Below are 24,033 nucleotides of genomic sequence, written 5' to 3'. Positions count from 1 at the left end.
CATTGCCGATGCAGTGGGAGTTGTCAGAGGTTCATGGCAAATACGGATAAGGAGCATTGGGAAGCAGTCAAGTGGATTTTGCGTTATCTAAAAGGTACTACGGATTTGGCTTTGTGTTATGGGGGTTCTGATATTTGTCTGCAAGGTTTTGTGGATTCAGATTTGGCAGGGGACATTGATAGCAAGAAGAGCACTACTGGGTATGTGTTTACTTTAGGGAGTGCAGCAATCAGTTGGGTCTCACGACTACAGAGAAAAGTGACTATTTCCACGACAGAGGCAGAGTATGTTGCAGCCACGGAGGCATGCAAAGAGATGGTATGGTTAAGGAGCTTCATGAAAGAGTTGGGTAAAGAGCAAGACAAATGCAAATTGTTCAACGATAGTCAGAATGCTATACATTTGGCGAAGAATGCAGCCTTCCATTCAAGGACCAAACATATCGACATAAAGTATCACTTTATTCGCTCTCTGTTGGAGGAAGGATAGTTCACTTTGGAGAAGATTCACACAAGTGAAAATTTGGCAGACATGTTCACAAAGGTGGTTACTGTGGGGAAGCTGAAGGTTTGTTCAGCTTCCGTGGGTCTCCAAGCTTAAGTGAGAGACTGGGTGGTGGTGGTGTCTGAAGACGACCGTTGATGTTTGGAGGTGCCGCTGTTAGCAATTTTCAAGTGGGAGAATTGTTGAGATGAAATCTATTTAAACTGAGCCCGAACCGAGATGCGCGCGGGCCAGCCTTTTTAGGGTTTCAGTCTATTGTATGCTTATGATATAAAAGCAAAAGGGCAGCACCCATTCTACTGTAACTGTAACATTTAAACATTCATAATGAAACACTCCAGCACCCGGTGGATGTACAATTGAGTTCATTGCTCAAGTTAGAACCACGTAAAAATCTCTGTGTCTCTTTTCTCTCTAGTTGTGATTGTTTTCTCTTCGTTGGTTTGTTCTTTGATTGTGTGTGTGTGTTGATCGAGGGTTTGCGCGCTCGAATCCCCAACAGGGAACATAGTGTTGGTAAAAATTATGTTATACCAGCGCTTAAAACTGCTGGGAAAGAAAGCGTTGGTAAAAATAAATCTATACTAGTACTCTCAAAAAGTGCTGGCATAGAGCTATAGTAGCGCCTCTATCCCAGCACATTGTCCAAGCGTTGGTATAGGTCGTGTTGGACTATACCAGCGCTTTGCAGACCATTCTGCAATGCTTTTGGCCGCTGGCATAGCCCGACTTTCTCCAACTCTCTTAAGAAAGTGCCCACAATCTTTTAGATATTTCACAAAAATGTCATTCTTCTTTTTACCCAGCTTCTATCGTTAGCATAATAAAAAATAAAAATCCAACTCCTATTGTTTGGGTTCCCCCCCCCCCCCCCCCCCCCCCCCCCCCCGGCGTCTCTCTCTCTCTCTCTCTCACTCATGTCATCTTTCGAATCCCCACCGAAGTCTACAAATCCCGTCGGAAGCTAGGCCAAGAAACATTCCTTTCGATTATCAAAAAAATAAAACATTCCTTTGAGATTTTTGCTAGGCTAAGAAACATTCCTTTCGATTATCAAAAAAGTAAAAAAAGTAAAAAATATTCTGGCGAAACTGGTTGAAGAAAGTTGTGTGAAACCTAGGCCAAGAAAGCTCCGTGAAAGAAAAGGTAATGGGTCTAACAAAAAAATTATTTTTTGAAAGCCGTGAAACATTCCTTTGGGATTTTTTTGGGAGTTTTTGGTATTTGTTTCTTTTCAAGGTGCAAGTAGTGTTTAAATTTCAATCTAGCTGCTGTTCCGAGTGGAATTTGTGTCTGTTCCGAGTGTTCAAGAAATTTGGGTGATTTTTTTGGTGTGTGTTGTTAAATGTTACACATAATTGAGTTTTGTTATTTTGAGTCATCTTGACGTTCCGTTTTGAATGATAGTTTAGTAGTGTAGTCTGCGCCCAGATCCATGTGTTTTCAGACCCTTCTTTTTCTTTTTCTCCCTTCCTTTTCTGTTATCATCGGGTTGCCCATGCCTACATTGGTAGAAATTGATGCAAGTCTTGACAGAAATTGAACTTCAGAATAGTAACTCTATTGGTACATAATTTTCAGCAAATTGAGCCAATTCCAATCAGGGTTGGTAGTGCTGTAGGCACGGGCAAACACTATGCCTCCAGTGATCACTTACACTGAGGTATTTCAACCAAAGCCTGAGTTCTCTGTAGTTTTTTTCAATAGCCTGTTTTTTTCTCGCGATCTGAACTAATATTTTTTTACTCTTTATATGGTTAGTTTATGGCGTTTGATAATTATTAGTGATTGAAGTTATATTGAGATTTTTGATTTCTGAGTTATAATATGTTCTTTCATTTCTGCAAATGGGTTTAATGTATATGGTGGGGGATCCATAATAGTGCTATTTTAACTTTTTTACTTGGTATTTACTGAAATTCCATAAGCAAATTGATAATTCTTTGTATCTTGCTTAAAAGTTTAGTTGGAGGAGTGCCGTAAGTATGGGTAATTCTCTTTCGTGCCATTAAGAAGATGATCACATATTACACACTAATGAATTGATTTTAGTGTTTGAGCCACTAGCTAGCAAGTGTCATAGGCACAGGCAATTTCAACTGGAGTGCGTAGTGCCGTAGATACGGACAAAAACTAGTTAATAGATATGCCATAATTGGTATCTCTAAAAAACGATACGCCACAACAGATTACGTGAGTTCGCACAAGGCTGCATGGGGGGTCATATCTATCTATCTATCTATTTTATTAATATACTATAGAAATGAAGTTGAAGCCTTTCAACCCTTTCTGACGAAGAAATTGTTATTAAGACAATGGATTACATGAAGGATCAATTTTTACAATCGGTCCTATTCATCATTGGTGTAAAACTCCATATTTCCACCACCGCTTATTATGAGCCCCACCGAGCGTATTGTTGTGATCTGAATCATTTATATTTTAATACCCGCAATATAGTATTACCATAGAAAAAATCAACTTGATCGGGAAGTCGATAGTTATATCAAAACTTAAATTTTGATTTAGAAAATGGACAATCTGATTCCTGTCAAAAATAATTATGATAAATTATTTATTTTACAAAGTAAAATTTAATTTTTAATACTCCTATCGATATTCGATCAAATTTATTTTTTACATAGATGGATTACTGTTTGACTCATATGTTAAAGTATATGTTAAAGTGTACGAAGAGATACAAATGAGTTTTAGAAAACAAGACCAGATTCCGGAGTGGTTTGGAACATATGTCGCCCATTGGTGGTGGTCAAAGACCACAATTTGACCGCAGTTAACTGTTGACCGCCCCTGCACCCACTTTCCTCTCCGCCCCGATTCATCTGTTCCAAACAGAACATACATCTTTCTTTCTGTGTCGAATTCTCTTAAAAATTCCGTCAGATCCGATTCCACATCTCTCACTCTCTCTAGTATGTCGAAATCGTTGCCATACTCTATGAAAGATGTCCACTACGACAACGCCAAATTCCGGCAACGATCGTGCCTCAAGGTTCGCAACAACACCAACTAGATCGCCAACTTTCTCTACTTTCCATTGGTGCATGTGAATTTCGCTCTTTCTGTTTTGTTGTATATGGCTGTCTTAGTAGGTTTTGGTGGTTCGGAGATTTGGAGTGACTTGGCTCAGAAATTTACGCCAGATGTTTTAGATTGGTTTGAGCTTTTCTTTTCTCTTAAAAGTATACAGGGCATTTTTGTCGATATTTGTATACGGGCGGCATTCCCTTGTACCTTCTTTTATATAATTATATTTACTTATAAAAAATAAATTATCACATCCCAAACAAACTAGTATAGATTCTGGGTTCCTCTCCATTTATTGGTAATTCTATTTTGACAATTGACGGCCGTTTATTTGTGCTATTAGTCCACTTTCAGTCATTATGGTTCCTGTAATCTGGTTTCTTTGTTTAGTTCCTCCACATCCGAGTCAATTGCCGTACGTGTGGGAGAATGCTAGAGTTTGCCCACATCTGTTACTTATAACCAGTCATAGATGAGCATGTGTGGCTTATCCATTCATTTTCTGTTGGATTTGAGTTAGATGCTTTAGCAGAACAAAAATGAACGGGTGGAACATTTGCAATGCTCTCCGTTGCTATAGATATGCGTATATTTTCTGGTACTGGTCCCGATTCCTCGCTCATGACCAATTAACATTTTTTGCTTCCCTAACATTTATTCATATGCCGTTACCATAATAGAATGGCAGAGCTTATAGTCTAGTTACGTGACATTTTTATGATTGGATTTTTAAATTCCTTTCTTGGGTAAGGTTGTAGAACTTTCCCTATGACTGCTTAGGTCTTGTTTTGGTTGTTCTTGAACTATGGAAATTGGAAATACATAAGTTGGGTGCAAAGTTAATGAAACTCGGTATCTCTTTCGATTCAATTTGTTACTTTTTGTCTTGAAAATATATCCTGTTATTACACTTATGCTAACTGTGAAAGAGTTGTTATAACAAAGCTAGTTTATTGTGTAACCTGTAAAAAATGGCAGTGTTTGTGGAATTAAGTTTTTTGATGATGTAATTTATCACATATTCCCAGTTTAAAGTCTTTTTGCCTTCAAGAAGATGCTCACCAGTGTTTGCTGATTGCAAATCTTGACCAATGCTTTCGCCAGTTCACCAGTGTTTACTGATTGCAAGTCAATTGGTGTTTTGTATCGGGAACTACAGCTGGCTGTCTAGTTAATGTTATTCCTTGGGGTGCTTTCTTAACTTTAATTTTATGGAGCTTCTGATACCTATTGACTTGTTGTACAATACTGTGTGTGAGACGCTTTATATCGCTTCGAAGTGTTGATCAGAAATTAAGATTAACAGTCATCTGCTACTAGTTCACTCTGTAAATCTTGAATTCTTAGATGTTATAGTTGCTCGTTTATCCACGTGCACATACTTTTCTTTAACTTTGTTCTCAGTTGTTATTCATTGTATATGCAGTTGATTACCCAGAGTGTGCTTACCAGTAAAAAGCATGATTGTACAAGCTGTAGCACGGGAAAGTTTTTAGTGCTACTAATGATCGGTGGCTTGGTATATCTAATGTTAACTCATGCAAGTTCGAGCGACTCTGTTGGTAGAATTGCAAAAGATATGGGTACTGAAGCAGGAGATCATCTCATCACTAACGGTAGTAGCAGTTTTGCTAGATTTTGGAGAAAACCACCTAGGCTTCCTCCTAGATTATCACCTGATGAAATGGGTACTAATAATAGTTCTCAGCATGAAGCTGAGAAGTTAAATGTAGCATCTAAGTGGAGAGCAAGGCAACAAGGTGTTAGAAACGCGTTTATCCATGCATGGTCTGGGTATAAAAGCTATGCGATGGGTCATGATGAGCTTATGCCACTGAGCCAGAGGGGAGTTGATGGTTTAGGAGGTCTAGGTGCTACTGTTGTGGATGCTCTGGATACAGCCATGATAATGGGAATTGATGAAATAGTTTCTGAAGCAGGTTCTTGGATCGAAAAGCACCTTCCAGAGAGAATTAACGAGAAAGGTCAAGTTAATTTATTTGAAACAACCATACGTGTTCTAGGTGGCCTTTTGAGTGCTTACCATTTGAGCGGGGGACAACAAGGAAAGAACCTAGCACACAAGGGTCCTGAACCAGTTGTCTATTTAGAGAATGCTAGGAATTTAGCTGATCGACTGCTAACTGCTTTTACTTCAAGTCCAACTGCTATTCCCTTTAGTGATGTCATTCTACGTGATAACACTGCTCACCCTGCTCCCGATGGTTTGAGTAGCACTTCTGAAGTTTCCACTTTACAGCTTGAGTTCAATTATCTAAGCTCTCTCACTGGTGATCCAAAGTATAGTACAGAATCCATGAAGGTCTTGGAACATTTGAAGACTCTCCCAAAGGTGGAAGGACTGGTTCCTATTTACATAAGGTATGGGCTTTATGTCTAAAGGTTTTATTGATAAATCGTATTATGGTTTCCCTCAATGATAACTTCCTCGTTCATATTTCTTTATCTACACTGTAGACCATTGACTTGATATTGATGACCTTTATCCCCCTTGCCGAAATCATTACTTTACATTCAGCCAATTGGAGTTCAAAACTTGTGTTTGAAGAAAAAATTCAAAAAAAGCATCCTTTCAAAACACGGAAAAGGAGGAAAAGAATAAAATATTGAAGTGGGTCATTTTTTTCGGCGTCTAACTCGTGGAATGCCCATCTGTCTGGATGGTTGTTGAGATCTGTAGAGCTGGTGAAATTTCTTTGTTCATTTGACTTTGACATTAATTTGCAATTGCATCAAGCAAATAATGAGTTTTCCTACACTTGAGAGGAAAAATGAATGCTTCATTGGCAATGAGATTTGCCATTCAAATTATCACTTTCATATTTGAAGACAGTTTTCGACATGCATTCATGGATCATCCCTAGTCTATTTTAATTTCAGCTACTTGTGGACAAATCTGTCAAGTTTTGGGTCAGTGAATCCTTGGTCTCTCACATGCTCTTATGATGCTAAGTGCCATTTGTCTAGAAGTCCAGAACGTAGCTTGATTCACCTCAAAGTTAGAGTAGCAAGTTGTAGAAATACAGGGCTACACCTGATTATAGCCGAAGGAGACAACTACAGTATGTTTCATCTGCACCATGTACCACGCCAGCCTCTTCATCTTCTTATCGGACAGATTAGAGAGTCCAAGAAAAGAAATCAGAGGGTTCATATGAACCCATTAGTGGTTTGAGGTGTTAAAACATTTTCTATATGCTAGATAATCACAACTGAGGGTGTTCAGTTGAACCCTGGGTTTGAAAGGTTGCTCTGCCCCTGATGAAAATGGGTCTCGCAGTAAATCCCTGACTTTTAGAGTTATATTAACATGTTCATTAACAATACAAGAAAGCCTAAACCTTCACTAGATAGAGTTGGAGCTTTCTTTTGAGTTGCATCTAGTTCAGTAGGTGCCCTGATAGTCATGAAAGTCAAGCTGCTTCCTTCTCTCCTTTCAGTCGAGCCTATAGCCTATTACTAACCTTGTTAATCCTTAGAGAATGAATGCAAGGTTTACTCTTCAGACTTCAGCAGGAGGAGAAGTGGATTCCCTTCCAAAGAACAAGGCAGGCACGGAGTTCATGGTTTCTTTTCTTCTGAATCAACCTTAAATCTTAGTGTCGTTTAATGACGTTTGCTGGTCATGTGGGCTTATTAATGCTACATTGCTACTCACTGTTGTTGTTTTTCTCCTCGTATATGCAGCCCTAACAATGGTGAATTTAGTGGCGAAAACATTCGACTGGGATCTCGTGGTGACAGCTATTATGAGTACCTCCTTAAAGTATGGCTGCAGCGCCGAGAAAATAACCTCACATATCTACATGACATGTACGAAGAAGCAATGAAGGGTGTTAGGCACCTCCTTGTTCGCAAATCCAGTCCGAATGGACTGGTATTTGTGGGTGAACTGCCTTATGGACCTAATGGTGCCTTCAGTCCTAAGATGGATCACCTGGTATGTGTTCTAGAAATTTGTTTTTCCCCACCATGGTTTGCTGATATGAACTATCAGAAGTTAGGAATTAGCTTATTATTTCGAGAGTAGAACTGATAGATTTACTTACTCCGAACTTCATACATTGGGTTCTTTCTATCAGTTGGGACTTTTGTTGACCTTCGATTGGCTGTGGCTCATATAAGCAGTTTTGCCGGGGTATATGGCTAAAAGGGCTTCTTTTTTTTCATTTACAACTGTCTAAATGCTGTCAGCATCCTTGATGAATGTGGTAACACTCCCTAGACCAGAAACAATGTTGTTCCATTTCTGCCCTAGAAACTTAGTTTTGTATAATGCTAGTACTTAAGACTATTGTTGTCTTTGAAATGTTCTATCTTTTGTCCTCAAAATGATTGAGGAAGGTAATGTACAGTTAATTTTACTTGAAAACTCAACAGTTTCAAAACAATTTTTATTATCCACAGAATTTTAATTTTTTTATCGATGGTTTCTGTTTTCCATTTAGATACACATAGAGGTTAACCATGAACCCAGTTCCTGGACTGCTATGCTTATATGTGATTTCTTGATACATCCTACTGTGTAATTGAGGAAGATATCAGATATGAGAAAAACTGGGTCCTTTCTATATGCTCAGTAAAGCAGCTATTTTTATTAGATTGGATGTTAACAAGCCTATTCACTTTCAATGTCCTTCATTGTGTCTTCAGACCACACCCGACATGTTAAAATTAATTCTTGTTTAGGTTTGTTTTCTTTCTGGTACTCTGGCCCTCGGTGCCACCAAAGGCATTACAAAGGAAGCTGCTATGAAAGCAAATTTACTCACCTTTGAAGATCTGGAACATCTGAAGCTTGCAGAAGAACTGGCCAAGACATGCTTCGAGATGTATTCCGTAACTTCTACTGGTCTTGCTCCAGAAATCGCTTACTTTAATGTCGAGGTCAGTTATGCTTCCTATTTTTCAAAGTTACCACTAAAATTCTTAACATGAACTACTAAATTATTTATTTACCCCGTTGCAAGCTGTTACTTTTTGGCAGTTCTTTTGAGTTGTGATGCTGTACAGTTAATCTGATATCAGGTTCCATTTTAAGCAGGGAAATTCTGAAGGGGCTGCTGACGGTGGGAACAAGAGTTCAAAATATGTACATGACATAGTAATCAAACACGCTGATCGCCACAATCTTTTGCGACCTGAAACTGTTGAATCATTGTTTGTCTTGTACCGCGTAACTGAAGATCCTAAGTACGTTACCCCATATTTGCTCAATTTAGCGGCTATCTTAGGATCATGGATCTGTAAGGGATACGGGAGAAGAGGAAAATGTGGAGAAAATTATCACAAAATGAGAGCATCTCCATTGCAATAGCTAACACAACACCCAAATGTTGAGTTTTGGCACACTCATACCCAAAATGCCAAAATCAACAAAAGCTGAATGGCATTTTTGTGGGTACCAATAACACAGAACGAAAGCAGAGCCTTGCCAAATCAGCACAAGGCCTGGCATTGCCAGAATTTAGAAGTCCAACTAGCATGTGCATTGGAGCATTACCCTAGAGTGTAGCTGCTTTTTGTTGGCTTTGAAAGCTCTGTTTGCATATGCATTGGATATGCTCCTATGAAGTGCAGAAGATGCTCTTTCTTTTTTTTCTCTTCCCGTTTACCTATCATTTTATTTTTCTTCATAAACTCTTCCACAAATCCATGATCCAAATGCGGCGTAAGAGTTCCATTTACTCTCTGATATTTGAAGGTTTTTGACCGTTTGTCATGTATTTATGTAGATACCGTGAATGGGGTTGGGAGATCTTCAAGGCATTTGAGAAATACACAAAGGTTGGTTCCGGAGGTTACACTTCTCTAGACGATGTGACTGTGCTTCCTCCTCGAAGAAGAGATAAAATGGAGACATTTTTCTTGGGTGAGACGTTGAAGTATCTATACCTCCTGTTTGGGGACAAGACAGTCATTGCTTTGGATGAGTTTGTTTTCAACACAGAAGCACATCCTTTTCCTATTATTAAAGGAAGTAGTGGGATGGAATGACACCTTTACCACTGCGGAAGCATATTTACGGTTTGAAGCATAACCGTCCACTTGTGTACGGCACAAAATGAAAAATGAGCAACAATTTGTCACATTTTTAATGTTCAATGTGGAAGCCGAGGAAGTCTGGCCATTATATTCAAAACCATTACCGGGGGCCCTCCCTTTGATTGTTTCCTTGTGCAGTTGATCTGGATCAACTCTTATCACGCTGAAAAACCCAATGGAAAATACTTTGGAATTTTCTGTTTATTCCAACGGGAATGGCAATTTTGTATGTTAAGGAGATATAGCGTGAGAATCTAAAGCTTCTTTCTTGGTCGGAAACTGGTAGAAGGCGGACTAAATGTGATTGACTTTTCCAGTTTTCCGGTATCATTGATCTCTTTAGAGAGAATGGGATTGATTGTTTGTAGCCTATTTTTAGTTAGAATTTCTCATTATACAAATTGCCTAAAAGCTATGCAATGTGTATCGTGTATAACATTTGGTTTGAAGGTGAGGAAAACAGGTGCAGCCTGTTCAGTAAGCTTCAAGAGAAAGGTACTTATATCCGAACTATACTGTTCAAAGTTACTAGAGGTTGGGCACATGCGATGCATGTGCAAGCGGAATTTATAAAATTGTGCCTATTTATGACTTTATGGTAAAAATGCAAACCCCAAAACCTTGCAACACAAATGGGACTCTAACTAAACAAAAGTATGAGAAAACTGTGCTCTAAATTTAATAATTTATTTAACAGGAAACTCAAAAATAATGTTTTACATTTTCAAAATATCCTACTTTAATTAACTTCCATTTCATCATTCACCCATGCCCGAAGATTATGGAATTGTAGCTAATTTTATTAAATGCACAAAATGCACAGGCGAAGCTCACCAGATTTCATTCTGAAATTTGAGTTTTGAACTCTTCTCATGCTCCACACTGATACTTTATCAAAGTGGAATTTATTGTCGGTTCCAAAATACTCTAGGACCATCTGCATTCCACGAAAGATCAGTTGCTTTCCTTCAGTCTCTACTTCTACAAAATCGGAATCGTGAATTTCCAACTGGAATTTAACAACCCATTCATTCAAACATTAAACATTAAAATAGCGCTAGAGCCGCCCCTAGCAACATCATGAGCAACTCACTTCAGTTCTTGCTAAGTCTACAACATCCATATAACAAGGGAGGGGAGGTATCTCAAAGATGCCAAAAAAATATTCCTTTTTCTGCCATCTTAACCCTTCATTTTCACACATCCAACGGTCTAAAATTATCCCTCTCACAAACTAACTTTTGAATGGCATTTTTGTAAATATTTTGTATTTTTAATGGCAAGAGAATAAAGTGTTTTAAGGGCTGAGATAAAAAACAATCCAATGGTTACCAATGATTTGGGTTCAGAATTTGAAATAGGATATAATTTTGTTTCTCTCTCTTGCTTTCCCTTCTCTCTATCGACCAGATCATTCAACCCCCTCCTCTCTCTCTCTCTCTCTCTCTCTAAGACGTATCAACCGGTCAACACCCACAAATTTGGTCCTATCTCATCCCTTAAACACTTTATTCTAATGTGATTTTGAGAAAGTCGTGGAAGGTTTGTGCATCGATGGCCCTAAAATCAAAAAAGCTCCACCATCGATCGAACCGGTGTGAGTGAAATACCCGATGTTGTGCAGCTCGACTTCCATCTATCTATGTGTAGTTCTTCTTCTTCTTCATTTCGGTACTAGATGTTAGGATTTTTAAGGCAAAATCTGGGCCTTTTTGAATTTTTTTGTTTCTGGTAATTGCAATTGAAAGTCCCAAGCATCGTATTCTCCAAGCAGCGTTCGACAGAAAACTCAAACTCCTCAAGAGTAAGAACCAGTGATCTTTGCATTTTTCCATTGTTTTTGAATTTTTGTGTTTTTGGTACTTGCAGTTGAAAGTCCTAAGCGTCGTCTTCTCGACGCAGCGTTCGACGGAAAACTCAACCTCCTCAAGGGTAAGAACTGGTGATCTTAGTGTTTTTCCGTTGTTGGTTTTGTTAACACAGTGTTTGACTAGGTGGAGCCTGTGACGGTTTTTTCACATGTTTTGTCCGTTTGATGCTTATTTCGAAACGATTGGTCAGAGCTGGGAGAAGAATTGGACTTTGGGGAGGGATTAACGAAGACGTTTGTGGAAGTGAAGGATGTTGGAGGTAGGACAGCGCTCCATTTTGCTTTGGTAAGTTTTTTGGCTTAAGCCCAATGCATTAATCAGCAATGAAAATTTTTTTTTTTTGTGTCTTACCGAATCCCATTTTGTGTTTGGAACTCTATTATGTGTCCTTTACTTATTATGCATGCCGTAAGCAGTCATTTCGGACTAATTTGTAGGATAGAGGAGGCAATGGTTAGTGATTGTGAGTTGTGTTAGGTAATTGTTTCATCTGGTCATTAAAAATTTATGATCAATTTTTATGTTTGAGTTGTTGAAAGTTGAATTAAATTTGCCTAGAACTTTGGTTCCAACTTTTATTCTATTTGAATTGGTCTCAGAGCTTAGTTCCAAAAGACACAGTTCTCAAATGCATGTTGGATGTGTTATAGAGTGTGGTGGATGTTAATTTGTAACACTTTTATGACTCCAATTCCGATTGACTCACAATTTAATTCTTATCTCTATGTAGCAGTTAATTTCGAGGTTCAGGGGAAGCTTTATGCCAGCCCAAAAAGTACTGTAAGGAATTATACACTATGAACTACTCTGCTGCTATGATCTTGAACTATGGTGTCACATTTTCTACGTTTGTTGGTGGCCATGTGTTGTTTTCGTTTTGTTGAAATGAGCCTTGCCTATTGATCTATTTTTACTCAGTAAATTATAATTGTTAAGATTTTCAATGAATGACCTCATAACTTTATTCTTTTCACATCATTTATTTTCTTCTTCAGGCATGATGTTATTTTTCACAATCTAGATTGCAAGCAACATTTTAAAGAACCCATTTGTTCTCTGTTGTAGAACGAAACTGATTATGCTCCTCCGCCAAAGACCACATCTAAGGGGTTTTTGATTGCAATTGTCATTATAGGTAAGCTCTCTCGACCATCTTCAGTACAGGTTTTCTTAATTTGCCAATGGCCTCTGAAATGGAATCTCGAAATGATGTAGAACTATTATCGATCTCTCTATTTTCAATCGGAGCCCTAATTGCTCAAATCGTTCTCTAGACGAAACTGGGAGGCTTCACGGTTGAGGTTTCGAAGCCCTGGCTTTTTTGTGAGGTTTGAATTCTGCCCCTTATTTTCTGTCTCTTTCTTTCAGTTAAATGAGCTTTATCGTTCACATCCGGCCTGGCGTGATGTTATAGAAAAAAATGAATTTGATCAGAAATCTCTTTGGTGGTTAATAGGGTGTTTGGCGAACCATCGATTTTGCCACCGTCGATCACTTCCGTTGCTTTCAGTCCATCAATGCTCAACTTCTTGGACTTTATTCTCTCCTTTTCACGTAAGCAATCCCAATAAGCCTTATCTCTCTCTTTGTCTCTCCTCTCTCTCCATATATCTAGGAAGTCAAATGTCTCTCCTACAGGCATTTAGATTTGATATGCAGGTATCCATAGATGGAAGGTGGTGGTGGAGGTCATATATTGTTGGCTATCCTCTTCCTAATCGTTTCGGTCTTCTGAATGACTTCCATTGGCGTGTGAGTGCACTCAAGGAGTTTTTGACTATTAAGGCAGGTATTTCATATTGATACCCTTATTTCCCGAATGACTTCCATTCTGTCCTCTCTCTTTTTTTATATGGATTGTTGGCTACCATTCTATCTTTTTTGGTGGTTGCTATTAAGTGCTACATCAACTGTAGTGGCTTCAAATTTTGGTGGGAAGGCCCCCGCTATGTACTGAATTTAATAATTTTAAGTGATATTGAAAACTCTTTTGATTGACTTAGTGCATGCTTTGTGATTTTGAGAGTAGGCAATTTTTTGGTGGATAGTCCATTAAACTTTTGTATTAGGTTAATGCTTTTGAATAAGTGTCTTCATGATGAGCAAAAAAAAAAGTACATTCGGGCACAGACTTATTTGTTGCGAATGTGTTGCATCATGCCTTCAAGCACTGACATAGTTGCTGGATTGAAAGATTGCTACCTATTTCAATTCTTTCTGTGTTTTCTTGACCAGGTGTTCTTGCATTAGTCAGATTATTAGATGATGGGAGTATTGCAGGTAAACTGTAGTGATAGTTAAGGTTTTTGTCAGATTTCAGTGGTAAGTGCCTTCAGGCACGGGCACAATCCCCAGTATAATCATAAGGGACAAGAGTTCGTAACCAACAAAAGCATTTCTTGTGCAATCTAATAAAATGACAACTTACACTTACAAATGGCTAAGATCCCCAAATACACCTCAAAGTTGTGCTTATTAATAAGATTTGGCAAGCTACTTATAATGATTACAGAATTTAACAATTAATCAGAACACATCTTCTAGCCACAAATTAATCATATGACCCAACTTTACAAGACGAGTGCCATGTCATCTAACTCTTCAATTCCTGAAAGGTGGAGAAAACACATACGCTAACGCTCGTATGAGTGACTAATACATAATTTACACGCTTTTCCATGGACAATGTTAAAAACATTTCATAGAGATTCAAATCATCGAACATAGCCTTGATATATAAAGCACATTTCCCTTGTCATGTGTAGCTACCAGGCGTCCCCAATAGTGGATAAGCTTCGACGTCTTAGCATTACTCTTAGCATTTTATGTGTCACCTTGTTGGAATGCCTTTGCTAAATAGGAAAACATATCCCAACTTTCATTGGTTTCCATAGAGATCATATCATTGTACAAAACATGTTCAATAAAGTCTTGAATTGAGACCTTGTATAAAATTCACATAATTTAGGTATAAGTCATTCACCACGATTCAAGCTTCCACTCAAGTCTCATATGGTAAACAAGTAATCTAAGAACTTATTAGGCATCAATAGTCATTCAAATCTTTAAGATAATCTTCGCAATTACTCCATATTTTACTAACAAGATTCTAGAGTCAACTTAAAAGTAACGTAATCACCCATTTCGGTAGCAAGACCAGCTTCAATAAAAACTAGGCTTCAAGAGCTTCGAAACAACATGTCATAGGTTAAAAAAAGTTCGGATGACATAGCTATGCTTGTTTAAAGTTGGACTTTTAGCTTTGGAAAGACAGAGTTGCGGATTCTGCAGTTCTACCAACTTCAAATCAGAAACTAATTTGCTAAGAAAACTTTAAGGAACAATCTTTACATATTTTGAAAGATACATGAGTCTAATTTCAAAATCAAGAAACGATGCAAAATTTCGACACTCGTGCCAAAAGATACACCTGTACTTTTCCTAATGTGTGACAGTGTTGAGTGCCACTAGGTTAAGAATTTCTACAGAGCTCGTTAAATTGAATATAGTGAAAAATGCGAATATGGCGATTCCTTGGGGGACGAAAAATTCTTCGAGTCTCAGAGAACCCTTTAATCTAGGGGGCTGGCCACGGGTCGGATTTGGTCGGGTTTGAGTCGGGTCCAACCCGACATTTGGTCGGATAGCAGATATCACACCTGAACCCGACCGAAATAATTGTCGGATTGAAACCGAACCGACCATTAAACATGTCGGGTCAGATTCGGTCGGATTCTCAGATTGGGCTTTTTTGTTGGGCCTTTTATCTTGGGCTTTATCCATTTTGTTGGTCCATTTTTTTGACTGACTTGTTAATTACTTTGGACTTATTTTTCACTTTCCCAACAAGCCTAATCAGGCCCAATGCCATATGGCCCATATCCACGTTTTGGGCCATATATTAAACAACATTTCCAATTTTCCAGTTCCATTTCCAATTTTCCAGCAACAATATCTCACTTTCTAACATTTCCAACCATAATCTTAACAAAAACCATAACCAAATTAGCAGCCATAGCACACTTGCCACACACCATAATCATTTCCAGCCATAGCACACCATAATCACTAACAAAAACAAAACAGAAAATACTAAAATGATATTACAAGTTCACCACCACCGCCAGACAATAGAATACAAGTTTTCCAGAGAGACCACCAGATTATACAAGACTACAAGTTCTAAAGTTCACAAGTCAATGAAGTCACAACTACCAGTAACCAGATGCAATAAAAAAATTGCTCCTCTCCCATGTGTCCAAAGACTCAAACCTGTTACATACAAATAAAAAAATATATGAGAATAAAAAACTCTAAAGATCACAAAATAACATTAACTTTAAATATTTTACGAAGTACCAACGTCCAAAGCCCCATCACTTAATCCTTAGGAACTTCCGAACTTGCATCATTTTGTAGGATTTCTGGAAAAAAAAAAAGAAATTAAATTCAATACAATGTAAATAGTTAAATACTACCGACAATGCCAAACAACTATCAAGTTTACATTAAATTACCTCGTTCAAGATCTTCAGCTTTATTCATAGCTTGTCGAAGAGAGATTGGAACCTTGCTTAGGAGCCAATTTTGGGTGCATACAAGAATCTCAACCATTGATGGTGAGAGTGAACTTCGAAATGGATCAAGTACGCGACCACCCGTACTAAAGGCCGACTCGGAAGCAACGGTAGACACGGGTATAGCTAATACATCACGCACTACTTGGGAGAAGATCGAATACTTGTTGGAATTGTTCTTCCACCATAAAAGGATATCAAAATCCGGAATATCCTTACGTTCACACAAATCATTCACATACTTGTCTACCTCCGACGAACGAACACTAGAATACTCTTGCTCCAAGTAAGTGTCAAATTCACTTGCTAAACTCAACCGATCATCACAATCCTCATCCACCACTACACTCAGTGTTGCACTTGCCACTTGAACTCTAAATTCACCCTCGTTTGCATAAGCATCATACAACTTGTCCAAAACTCCCTTCACACGTTTCTCCATTGCCTCGGCCACCTCCTTCCCTTTGGTTTTTATATAGCAAAACTTCACCCACCTTAACTTGAACCGGGGATCTAGTACCTCCGCCGCATAAAATAGGAAATTGATTCTATCTCCCTTCCCCCAATACATGTCAATTTTTTTTTCCATGTCAAATGTCATTTTAGACAAGAGAGGATCATTATTGGCAATTAACTTCTCTATTTGGACTTCAACATTATACATCTCATCAAAGAACACATTGGATGTTACAAAAAGAGAAGCCGACAATTTCTTGGTTGCATTATAGAAAAGTTTCAAGAACTTAGTAAACATCGTACAATTCTTCCAATCAAGCTTTGTTGGAATTCTTTGGACCCTATGGCTCCTAACTTGGCCACCCTCACTAATCAACTCTATGGCCTCCCCACCCTCAAATGACACAAGCTCCCCATCATCGCCTTCCTTTATGCCATTCTTTGGAATGCCTTCTCAAACTTAACGGCTACTTCTAGCATCAAGTAAGTGGAATTCCACCGAGTACATACATCAAGACACACAGTTTGGTTCGAAATAATTTTCTCCTTCTCCACACACTTCTTAAAACTCTCCAATCTTTGTGGAGAAGATCTCACATACCTCACAACATCACGAACACGGAGAATACTCTCATTCCTGTCTTTCAACCCCTCAACCACAATAAGATTCAAAATGTGTGCACAACATCGTACATGCAAATAATCATGATCCAAGATTGTCCGTTTCCAATCCTTTGTTTTCCTTTTCAAGAACTTAATAGCCGTGTCGTTTGAACTAGCATTATCTACCGTCAACGTAAAAATACCATCAACGTTCCAGTCAAGCAACAAAGACTCAATCTTCTTGCCAATGGTCTCTCCTTTATGATTTATAACTTGAGAAAAGTTTAAAATTCTCTTTTGCAACTTCCAATCATCATCAATGAAGTGTGCGGTGAGACACATGTAGTTAAGATTTTGAATTGATGTCCATGTATCAGTGGTGAGGCAAATCCTACGACCCTTCAATAATTTTTTCAGTTTTCCCCTCTCATAGTTATGAAATTGCACCAACCTCTCTAGTTATCGTTTGGCGAGAAGGGACCGGTGAGAACTTCGGTTGCATGACCTTACAAAACTTTCTAAACCCAATTCCCTCAACGAACCTAAAGGGTAGTTCATCAATGATGACCATTTCAGTAAGAGCTCTCTTATAATCGTCAAAAGAAAAGACATGAGTGACAACGTCGACACCGCCCCCATCTGCGGGTTTGAATGAAAGGTTTTGTTGTCCATGTTGGTCTCTATTAGGATATAACAGGCAAGCGGGGATGTGAGCTTTCAAATTACTAATGCCATGTTTTTTACTTTTAGCCTTATATTGGTTCTTGCAATACTTACACTCAGCCCATTTGGTAACTCCCCCCTCTTTAATTTCATTGAAGTGATCCCAGGCAGGAGACCTATATCTTTTTTTTTTAGGTTTAGGCGCTTTTGGTGGAAGCTTTCTTTTCAGTCTATTTTCTTCAACTTCAACTACGTATTATCTTGAATATTGACAACATCGGCATTGGTAGATACAAGAGGATTAGAATTACCTTCAACTTCAACTACTTCAGCATCTACCTCATCATCCTCAAGTTCCCCACCAGGATAGAAATCAAAAACTGGATCCATCACCTACAACAATCAAGTGTAACGATCAGATGGTTTTCAATCAGTTAAATTTTTAAACGAACTTGAATAGGCAGCACTGATTCGATTAATAGGCAGCACTACAGCACAGCAGTACAAACATGAACATCAGTACCAACATGAACATCTCTCAGCAGAGAACAAAATAACAGTCACATTACAAAATCACTATTCTACACAAAATTCACAAATCTCTATTCTGAATGAAATAACATGAACAGATCAGTAGAGAACTTGATCATTTTTCTACCATCATTTAACTAAAATGAATTTTTTAACAGGTTAATCAATGGCAATGCAACTCTCTCTCCAAAACTAATATGTAAAAAAGATTACACTTTGGTCACGAACTTATACACTCTGGTTGCAAATTTGTACACACTGGAAGCAAACTTTACACAATTTGTGAATTTGAGACTTTGAGTACTCGTACAAAATCACAGTCGTAGACAAAAATCAAAATCACAGAGAGAGAAAGAGAGAATCACAGTTGTAGCTCGTAGCCCTATCTCAGAGAAAATCATAGTCCTAGACAAAATCACAGAGAGAGAGAGCACAAAGAGAGAGAGAGAGAGAGAGAGAGAGAGAGAGACGTACACTGTAGTAGGTCTTGATTTAGGGTTTTCTGGCCTTCCTCAGTTCTTCACTTCTTCCGAATCGATTGAGAGAGAAAGGGGGCTGAGGCGATTTAGAGTGAGGGCCGAGGGGTGAGGCGATTTAGGGTTAGGAGGAGAGGCGGGGGTTTTGTCGTCGATTGGCTGCGAGTGTGGAGAGTGGAGTCAGTGACTCGGTGGAATGTGGAGAATGGAGAGAACTCAGAGAAGGATCTGATTTTGGTCATTCTCCGGCCAGTCTGATCGCCGATCGCCGGTTGTAGAGAACGAGAGACTAGAGAGTGGGGTGGGGCTGGGTGCCTGGGGCTGAGGGTGGGGTGGGGTGGAATGTGCTGGGGTGGGGCGGAAAGAAATGAGAAAATCCTAAATGATGAGAATAAGTAAAAGTTGTCATTATATAATGTGTAATTCGGTCGGGTTGGGTGACCCGACTTTTATAATCATTCACCCGAAACCCGACCGACTGTTGGTCGGGTCCAAAAATTTAACCCGAACCCGACCAAATGTTCTGTTTGAAACCGTCCGCTGGCTTGACTGTCGGGTCGGGTTGCTGGACAGCCCTACTTTAATCCAAGCACAACATTCTAAATAGACTTTTCTGCAAAACGACTGGAATATTTGATTTCCAGGGGATTTTGGTGGCTAGGTTAAACAATTTTTGAGAAGAATAATTTAATCCTCTGGAGCTAGAATGCTGTGCAGTTTATAGGGGTACCGCGCGGTATTTCAATTTTCCATGCAACTCTTTGATTTTCGAGAACAGTCGGCTGGTTTAAGGGTGCCCATTAATGCAGGCGTGCCCTTTCGTCGACTGGAGCCTCTTTATAAGGATGGTGGTGCCTCATTCTATGCACCACCATCAAAAGTTTTACAATTCTCTCCACATTCTTCTATCTTTTCAAAGAACATGTTGAATCCAACTTCTGAAAGCAATCTAATGGCGGATTTCGGTCTTATTGCACGCGTCATTGCCCTCGAGGCCGAAATGGCCTCATACCGGGAATTGATCGAGCAACTCAATGTGCAAATTGCGAGGTTGATTTCCACCATACGTACCCTTCGTTGTGCGGTCTCCAACCTTCAAGACTTTGCCTTCGACCAACTGGATGACAAGCACGATCCGGAGTACGCACCGGAGCGCGAGTTCGATGATACCGCGGAGGACTCTGAGGGGAATCCGAATGGTTCTAACGACCGTTCGGATGGAGCGAACAATGCGTCCGGTGGGGGCAGCGATTGAGAAGGAGGACGAAGAAGAAAAAGCAGGGGGTAGTAGGATTTTCCTTCTTTTCTTCTTTTTGAGTTTTTTTTTTGAATGTAATGAAAAATCCCGGGGGTAACCCCGGGTTTTATGAATGAAAAGTTACCTTTCTCTTCTTACTGTTTATTATCTTTCTTCTGTCCCCAAACGAACTTAAGCAAACCCAAATAACAGAGTTTCGAACGTCTAGAAATTGTCCAAGACTCGAACTGTCAAAATAACCCATAATGCCGCGTGTAGCTTGCAGAGGGTCGCGCGGGGTAACAAAGCAAAGAATTCTGCATGCTTGATCATTACGCCGCGCATTTCAGCCAAAATGCCGTGCGGCATTTAGGCTATGAACCCGGTCTAGGTTTTATTCCAGACGTACCGGTTCATGGGGGAGGTATATATAGGTGAGGCGTACACAGTACGCCCCACCGTTCGAATTTCCCTCTCTCTCTCTCTCTCTCCTGATCATTCTCTCCCTCTCATATTGATCATGGAAGTACCCGGTGGTGACCATCCATCGAGGGTCGAGATTACACTGCCTCCGATCACTCCAAAGGGCGGTACAACGATCGGGGGTGCTCCGAAGACTGTGGGCGTCTCGGTTTGGACAACATTGGCCAAAGATGCCATGGCCTGGGCCACCGTGGTGGCTGGCGATGGTGGTGGCAACGATGGCAGTAGGGTGTTGGCCGGCTATGGCTAGAGCACGGAGAGTCCGAGTACAATGGTACGAGGGAATGAGGAGGAGGCTACGGGCTGATCAGAGGGTGCAATCGGTTTGGAGGAGAAGGGCGCGGAGGCCGAGGGTGATGGCGGTTTGGACCGGGTAGAGGAGGAGGCTGACGCCTCTCCCGTGAGGGTGCCTCGGGCCGACCTGGGGAAGGCCCCCGTTGTCGAGGAGGAGCCAGCCGGGGAACGGGAGACACCGGCCATGTTCGTAGGTAGTGGAGCGGGTGCAGGGTCGTCGCGACACATTGGTGTAGGGGCCTTTTAAGAGACAGCGTCCCTCGCGGACCTGGTGGAAACTTTGTGAGGGGTACCTAGGCTGGCTGGGGCTTTGCTTGAGTCCCGTGAGTCAGAGCTCCATGCTGAGCTTGAGACTGGGGCTAGCAGGGAGCCACAGGCTGAGGAGGAGGCTGAGGGCGAGGCAGTCCCTCGCAGGAGCGTCGTAGATAAGGCGACCAAGGCCTTACAGGGGCGAGGAGCTTACGGCGAGGCGCCCTACGTGCCCTTCCAGCACATAGTGGTGCCTTCTCTTTTGGACGCTTACAAGCCGGAGAGGCCTACGTACAACGAGGCTCTAGTTTTAAGGGACCCTCAGCGGCACCTTTCTCTGCAGCGAGACGAGGCATACTTTAAATATTTGCATTTCAAATTCCAATGCATTGTACTTTCATTTCCTCACTTTGAATATTGTATTTGTCTTGCATGCTATACCTGTTTGCTGACCATGGCCATTTTATTATAACAGGCGATCCCGATCTTCTGCTACGATGGTGCGGTAGATGCATGTGCTGAAGTTTTGGGAGAGGCTCCCCGAGGCAGTGAGGGAGATAGTGAGGCAGGCGGGCTTCGGGGAGTTCGTTGGGGTGTTGACAAGGGCGAGCAACGATCGTCAGGTGGTGAGGGCATTTGCCGAGAGGTGGTGGGATACGACGAACTTGTTCCACTTCTCTTTTGGCGAGATGACGGTGACGCCATTGGACTTTGCGGCGATCATCGGTTGGAGGTGACCCTATCCCCTTTGACACCGCGACGGGGAGGAGTGCGGAGTTCCAGAGGCTGATGGTGGGGTATGTACTGAGGGCGGAGATGGATGATGCCCAGTAAGCACAGCTTTTGGGGTTTTGGATGGAGGAGCTCCCGACGGACGGGGAACAGGAGGAGCAGATGGCGAGGTGCTTTTTGCTGTACATGCTCGGTGCGTCCCTATTTCCCAACAAGCGCAACCGAGTACACCTTTCGCTCTTGCCGGCCATGAGGGACGTCGAAGAGATTGCCTGTTCTGACTGGGGAGGTGCAGCCCTGGGGACGTGCTATGCCTTCATGGGATCTCTCTCCCGAGGGGCAAGAGTGAGCCTCAATGGGTACTGGAGGGTCTGAGAGGTATATCTCAATCCCTTTCCTTTGAATAGTCAACTTTCTATTATATATTTCTGTCTTTTACTGACTTTCGATGCCTTGACTTGCAGCTTTGGACGTAAAAGGTACTAGGCATGTACCCTCCCGAGACCATGTGCTCGGATGACACAATACTCCCTCGAGCCTTGCATTGGTCGAAGGAGTATAGAGGGGTGAAGAAGGGGAAGGGCAATCTGAATGCCTTCCGTCTCTTTCTGGATGAGCTGCGTCCTGACCAGGTACGAACACACCTTTACATCCATCATACCCATTTCAATTCGTAAAGTATGTCGATGTTGCTCATTTTTTTTATGGCAGGTCTACTGGAGGATCTGGGATCGCTTCGAGGTCCCTTACGTCACGCGAAGCAAGGAGGTGACGAGGGGGAAAGTGCTTTTCGAGTCCCCTTACGGCTGGCAGTGGAACCTGGGTGACCAGGTATCACGTCAGTCGCTAAGGCTGGATGCTTTCGAGTCCTTGGGCCACTCCCTCCTCTGATGCAGAGGACGAGTCAGTACACTCGGGGAGAGGTTGAGCGGTTCATGAGACCAGACCCCGAGCTGGAGCCGTTCTTTCAGGCGGGCACTGGTTGTACTGCTGACTACACCGAGTACCAGGCTCAGTACCTGATGCAGAGCCTTGGGATACGTGATGCTTGGGAGGTGACGCAGCCAGCGCGAGGCAACAGAGGTGGTAGAGGCGGTAGAAGTGGAAGAGGGGGAAGAGGTAGCAGGAGAGGAGATGGAGGTAGAGGAGGTGGAGGCCGTGGTGACGACGTGGGTCAGAGCGGGGCCAAGTTGCCTGCGTTTTCCAGGATAGTGGACGTGGTGACCACTTAGGGAGTCCCTGGCCTGGTGGAAGTGCCACGTCTTACAGTCGAGCCTCTAAAGTTTCTTGCTCAGGTATATCTTATTTTTGTTCCGTTAGTACGTCTTGCTATTGTCACTGCACGTTCTGATTTTTCCTTTCAACAAATAGGTGACTCTGGAGTATGCCAGGGAAATGGCAGTGGCCATGATGGGCCTGGAGCAGCTGGTGCGTCAATATGTCATGGGTCATCCCCCGACAGTACTGACTCGCGTTGGAGGGACGATGGTAAACCCTTAAATCTTAGTCGTTCTCCATTACACTTACTCATGATTATGATGCGAATGCTATATGAATGTTGTGTTATTGCAGGCTAGAGGATGGGCTGCTCAAGGACTACGCAGGAAGTCTGTTCGCATGCCTATGCAACAGGCTTCCTTTGCTGGCTCTCGAGAGGAGCGTCCATCAAAGAGACAGCGACACTCTGGTGGCACCGAGGAGGAGCCTATTACCATTTCAGACAAGACCGAGGAGCCTATAGACGTTGATCTGGAGGACACCTCCGGCAGTACCGTGCCTAGGGTGACTCGCACTCAGAAGGTTGTCAGCTCCGAGGTAGAGGAGGATGTCTCTGAGGAGGACGAGGAGCAGGGTGAGGATAGAGATGACTCTTTTTTTGCTTTTTGTCTTTTGACGGAGCCGACGTGCTTCCCTTTGTAGGATGCCTGTTTACCCTTGGTAAATAGGATTTTGTGCATCAGGCTTGCAAGCCTTATTTTACTTATGTACTTCGACTCATGGATGCCCAGGATTTTATGTATAGAAATGGTTCTTTCAATGTCTTTGTTATTCAATTTCGTTTTTTATTGCAGTACTAAAGAAATTGAACAACCAAGATTATTACCGTAATGTGCAACTAACCAATGATCGCAAAAATGATTCTGATACAGGGTTTGAAATGAAAATCATATGGACAAAGGAAGAGAAATCAAAAAAGCAATTGATCAAATCTTGAGAAATTGAGGCTTTATCTGAGAATTTAC

The 24,033-nt window shown here is 41.1% G+C and overlaps 2 protein-coding genes across 3 annotated transcripts; both read left to right on the top strand.

Annotated features, from left to right (window-relative positions):
- The first annotated feature begins 3,237 nt into the window (after positions 1-3,237).
- On the top strand, positions 3,238-9,945 carry LOC131315863 (mannosyl-oligosaccharide 1,2-alpha-mannosidase MNS3). 2 transcript variants are annotated; one of them, XM_058345078.1, is made up of 6 exons: positions 3,238-3,517; positions 4,979-5,934; positions 7,261-7,513; positions 8,263-8,460; positions 8,618-8,766; positions 9,309-9,945. In XM_058345078.1, the coding sequence occupies exons 1-6, from the start codon at positions 3,440-3,442 to the stop codon at positions 9,568-9,570; spliced, it is 1,896 nt and encodes a 631-aa protein (XP_058201061.1). In that variant the 5' UTR covers positions 3,238-3,439; the 3' UTR covers positions 9,571-9,945. The 2 variants fall into 2 exon arrangements, with proteins under 2 accessions (XP_058201061.1, XP_058201060.1); XM_058345077.1 differs by having other exon boundaries at positions 8,615-8,766.
- Positions 9,946-21,533: 11,588 nt separating this feature from the next.
- LOC131315904 (uncharacterized) lies at positions 21,534-23,828 on the top strand. Its single transcript, XM_058345134.1, has 5 exons — positions 21,534-22,168; positions 22,255-22,422; positions 22,502-23,085; positions 23,162-23,278; positions 23,363-23,828. The coding sequence occupies exons 4-5, from the start codon at positions 23,186-23,188 to the stop codon at positions 23,708-23,710; spliced, it is 441 nt and encodes a 146-aa protein (XP_058201117.1). The 5' UTR covers positions 21,534-22,168; positions 22,255-22,422; positions 22,502-23,085; positions 23,162-23,185; the 3' UTR covers positions 23,711-23,828.
- Positions 23,829-24,033: the final 205 nt, after the last annotated feature.

The sequence above is a fragment of the Rhododendron vialii genome, chromosome 2a (genome assembly GCF_030253575.1).
Source record: "Rhododendron vialii isolate Sample 1 chromosome 2a, ASM3025357v1".
NCBI lineage: Eukaryota > Viridiplantae > Streptophyta > Magnoliopsida > Ericales > Ericaceae > Rhododendron > Rhododendron vialii.
Note: the sequence above shows the minus strand (reverse complement) of the source record. Positions and strands in the feature narration are given on the sequence as shown.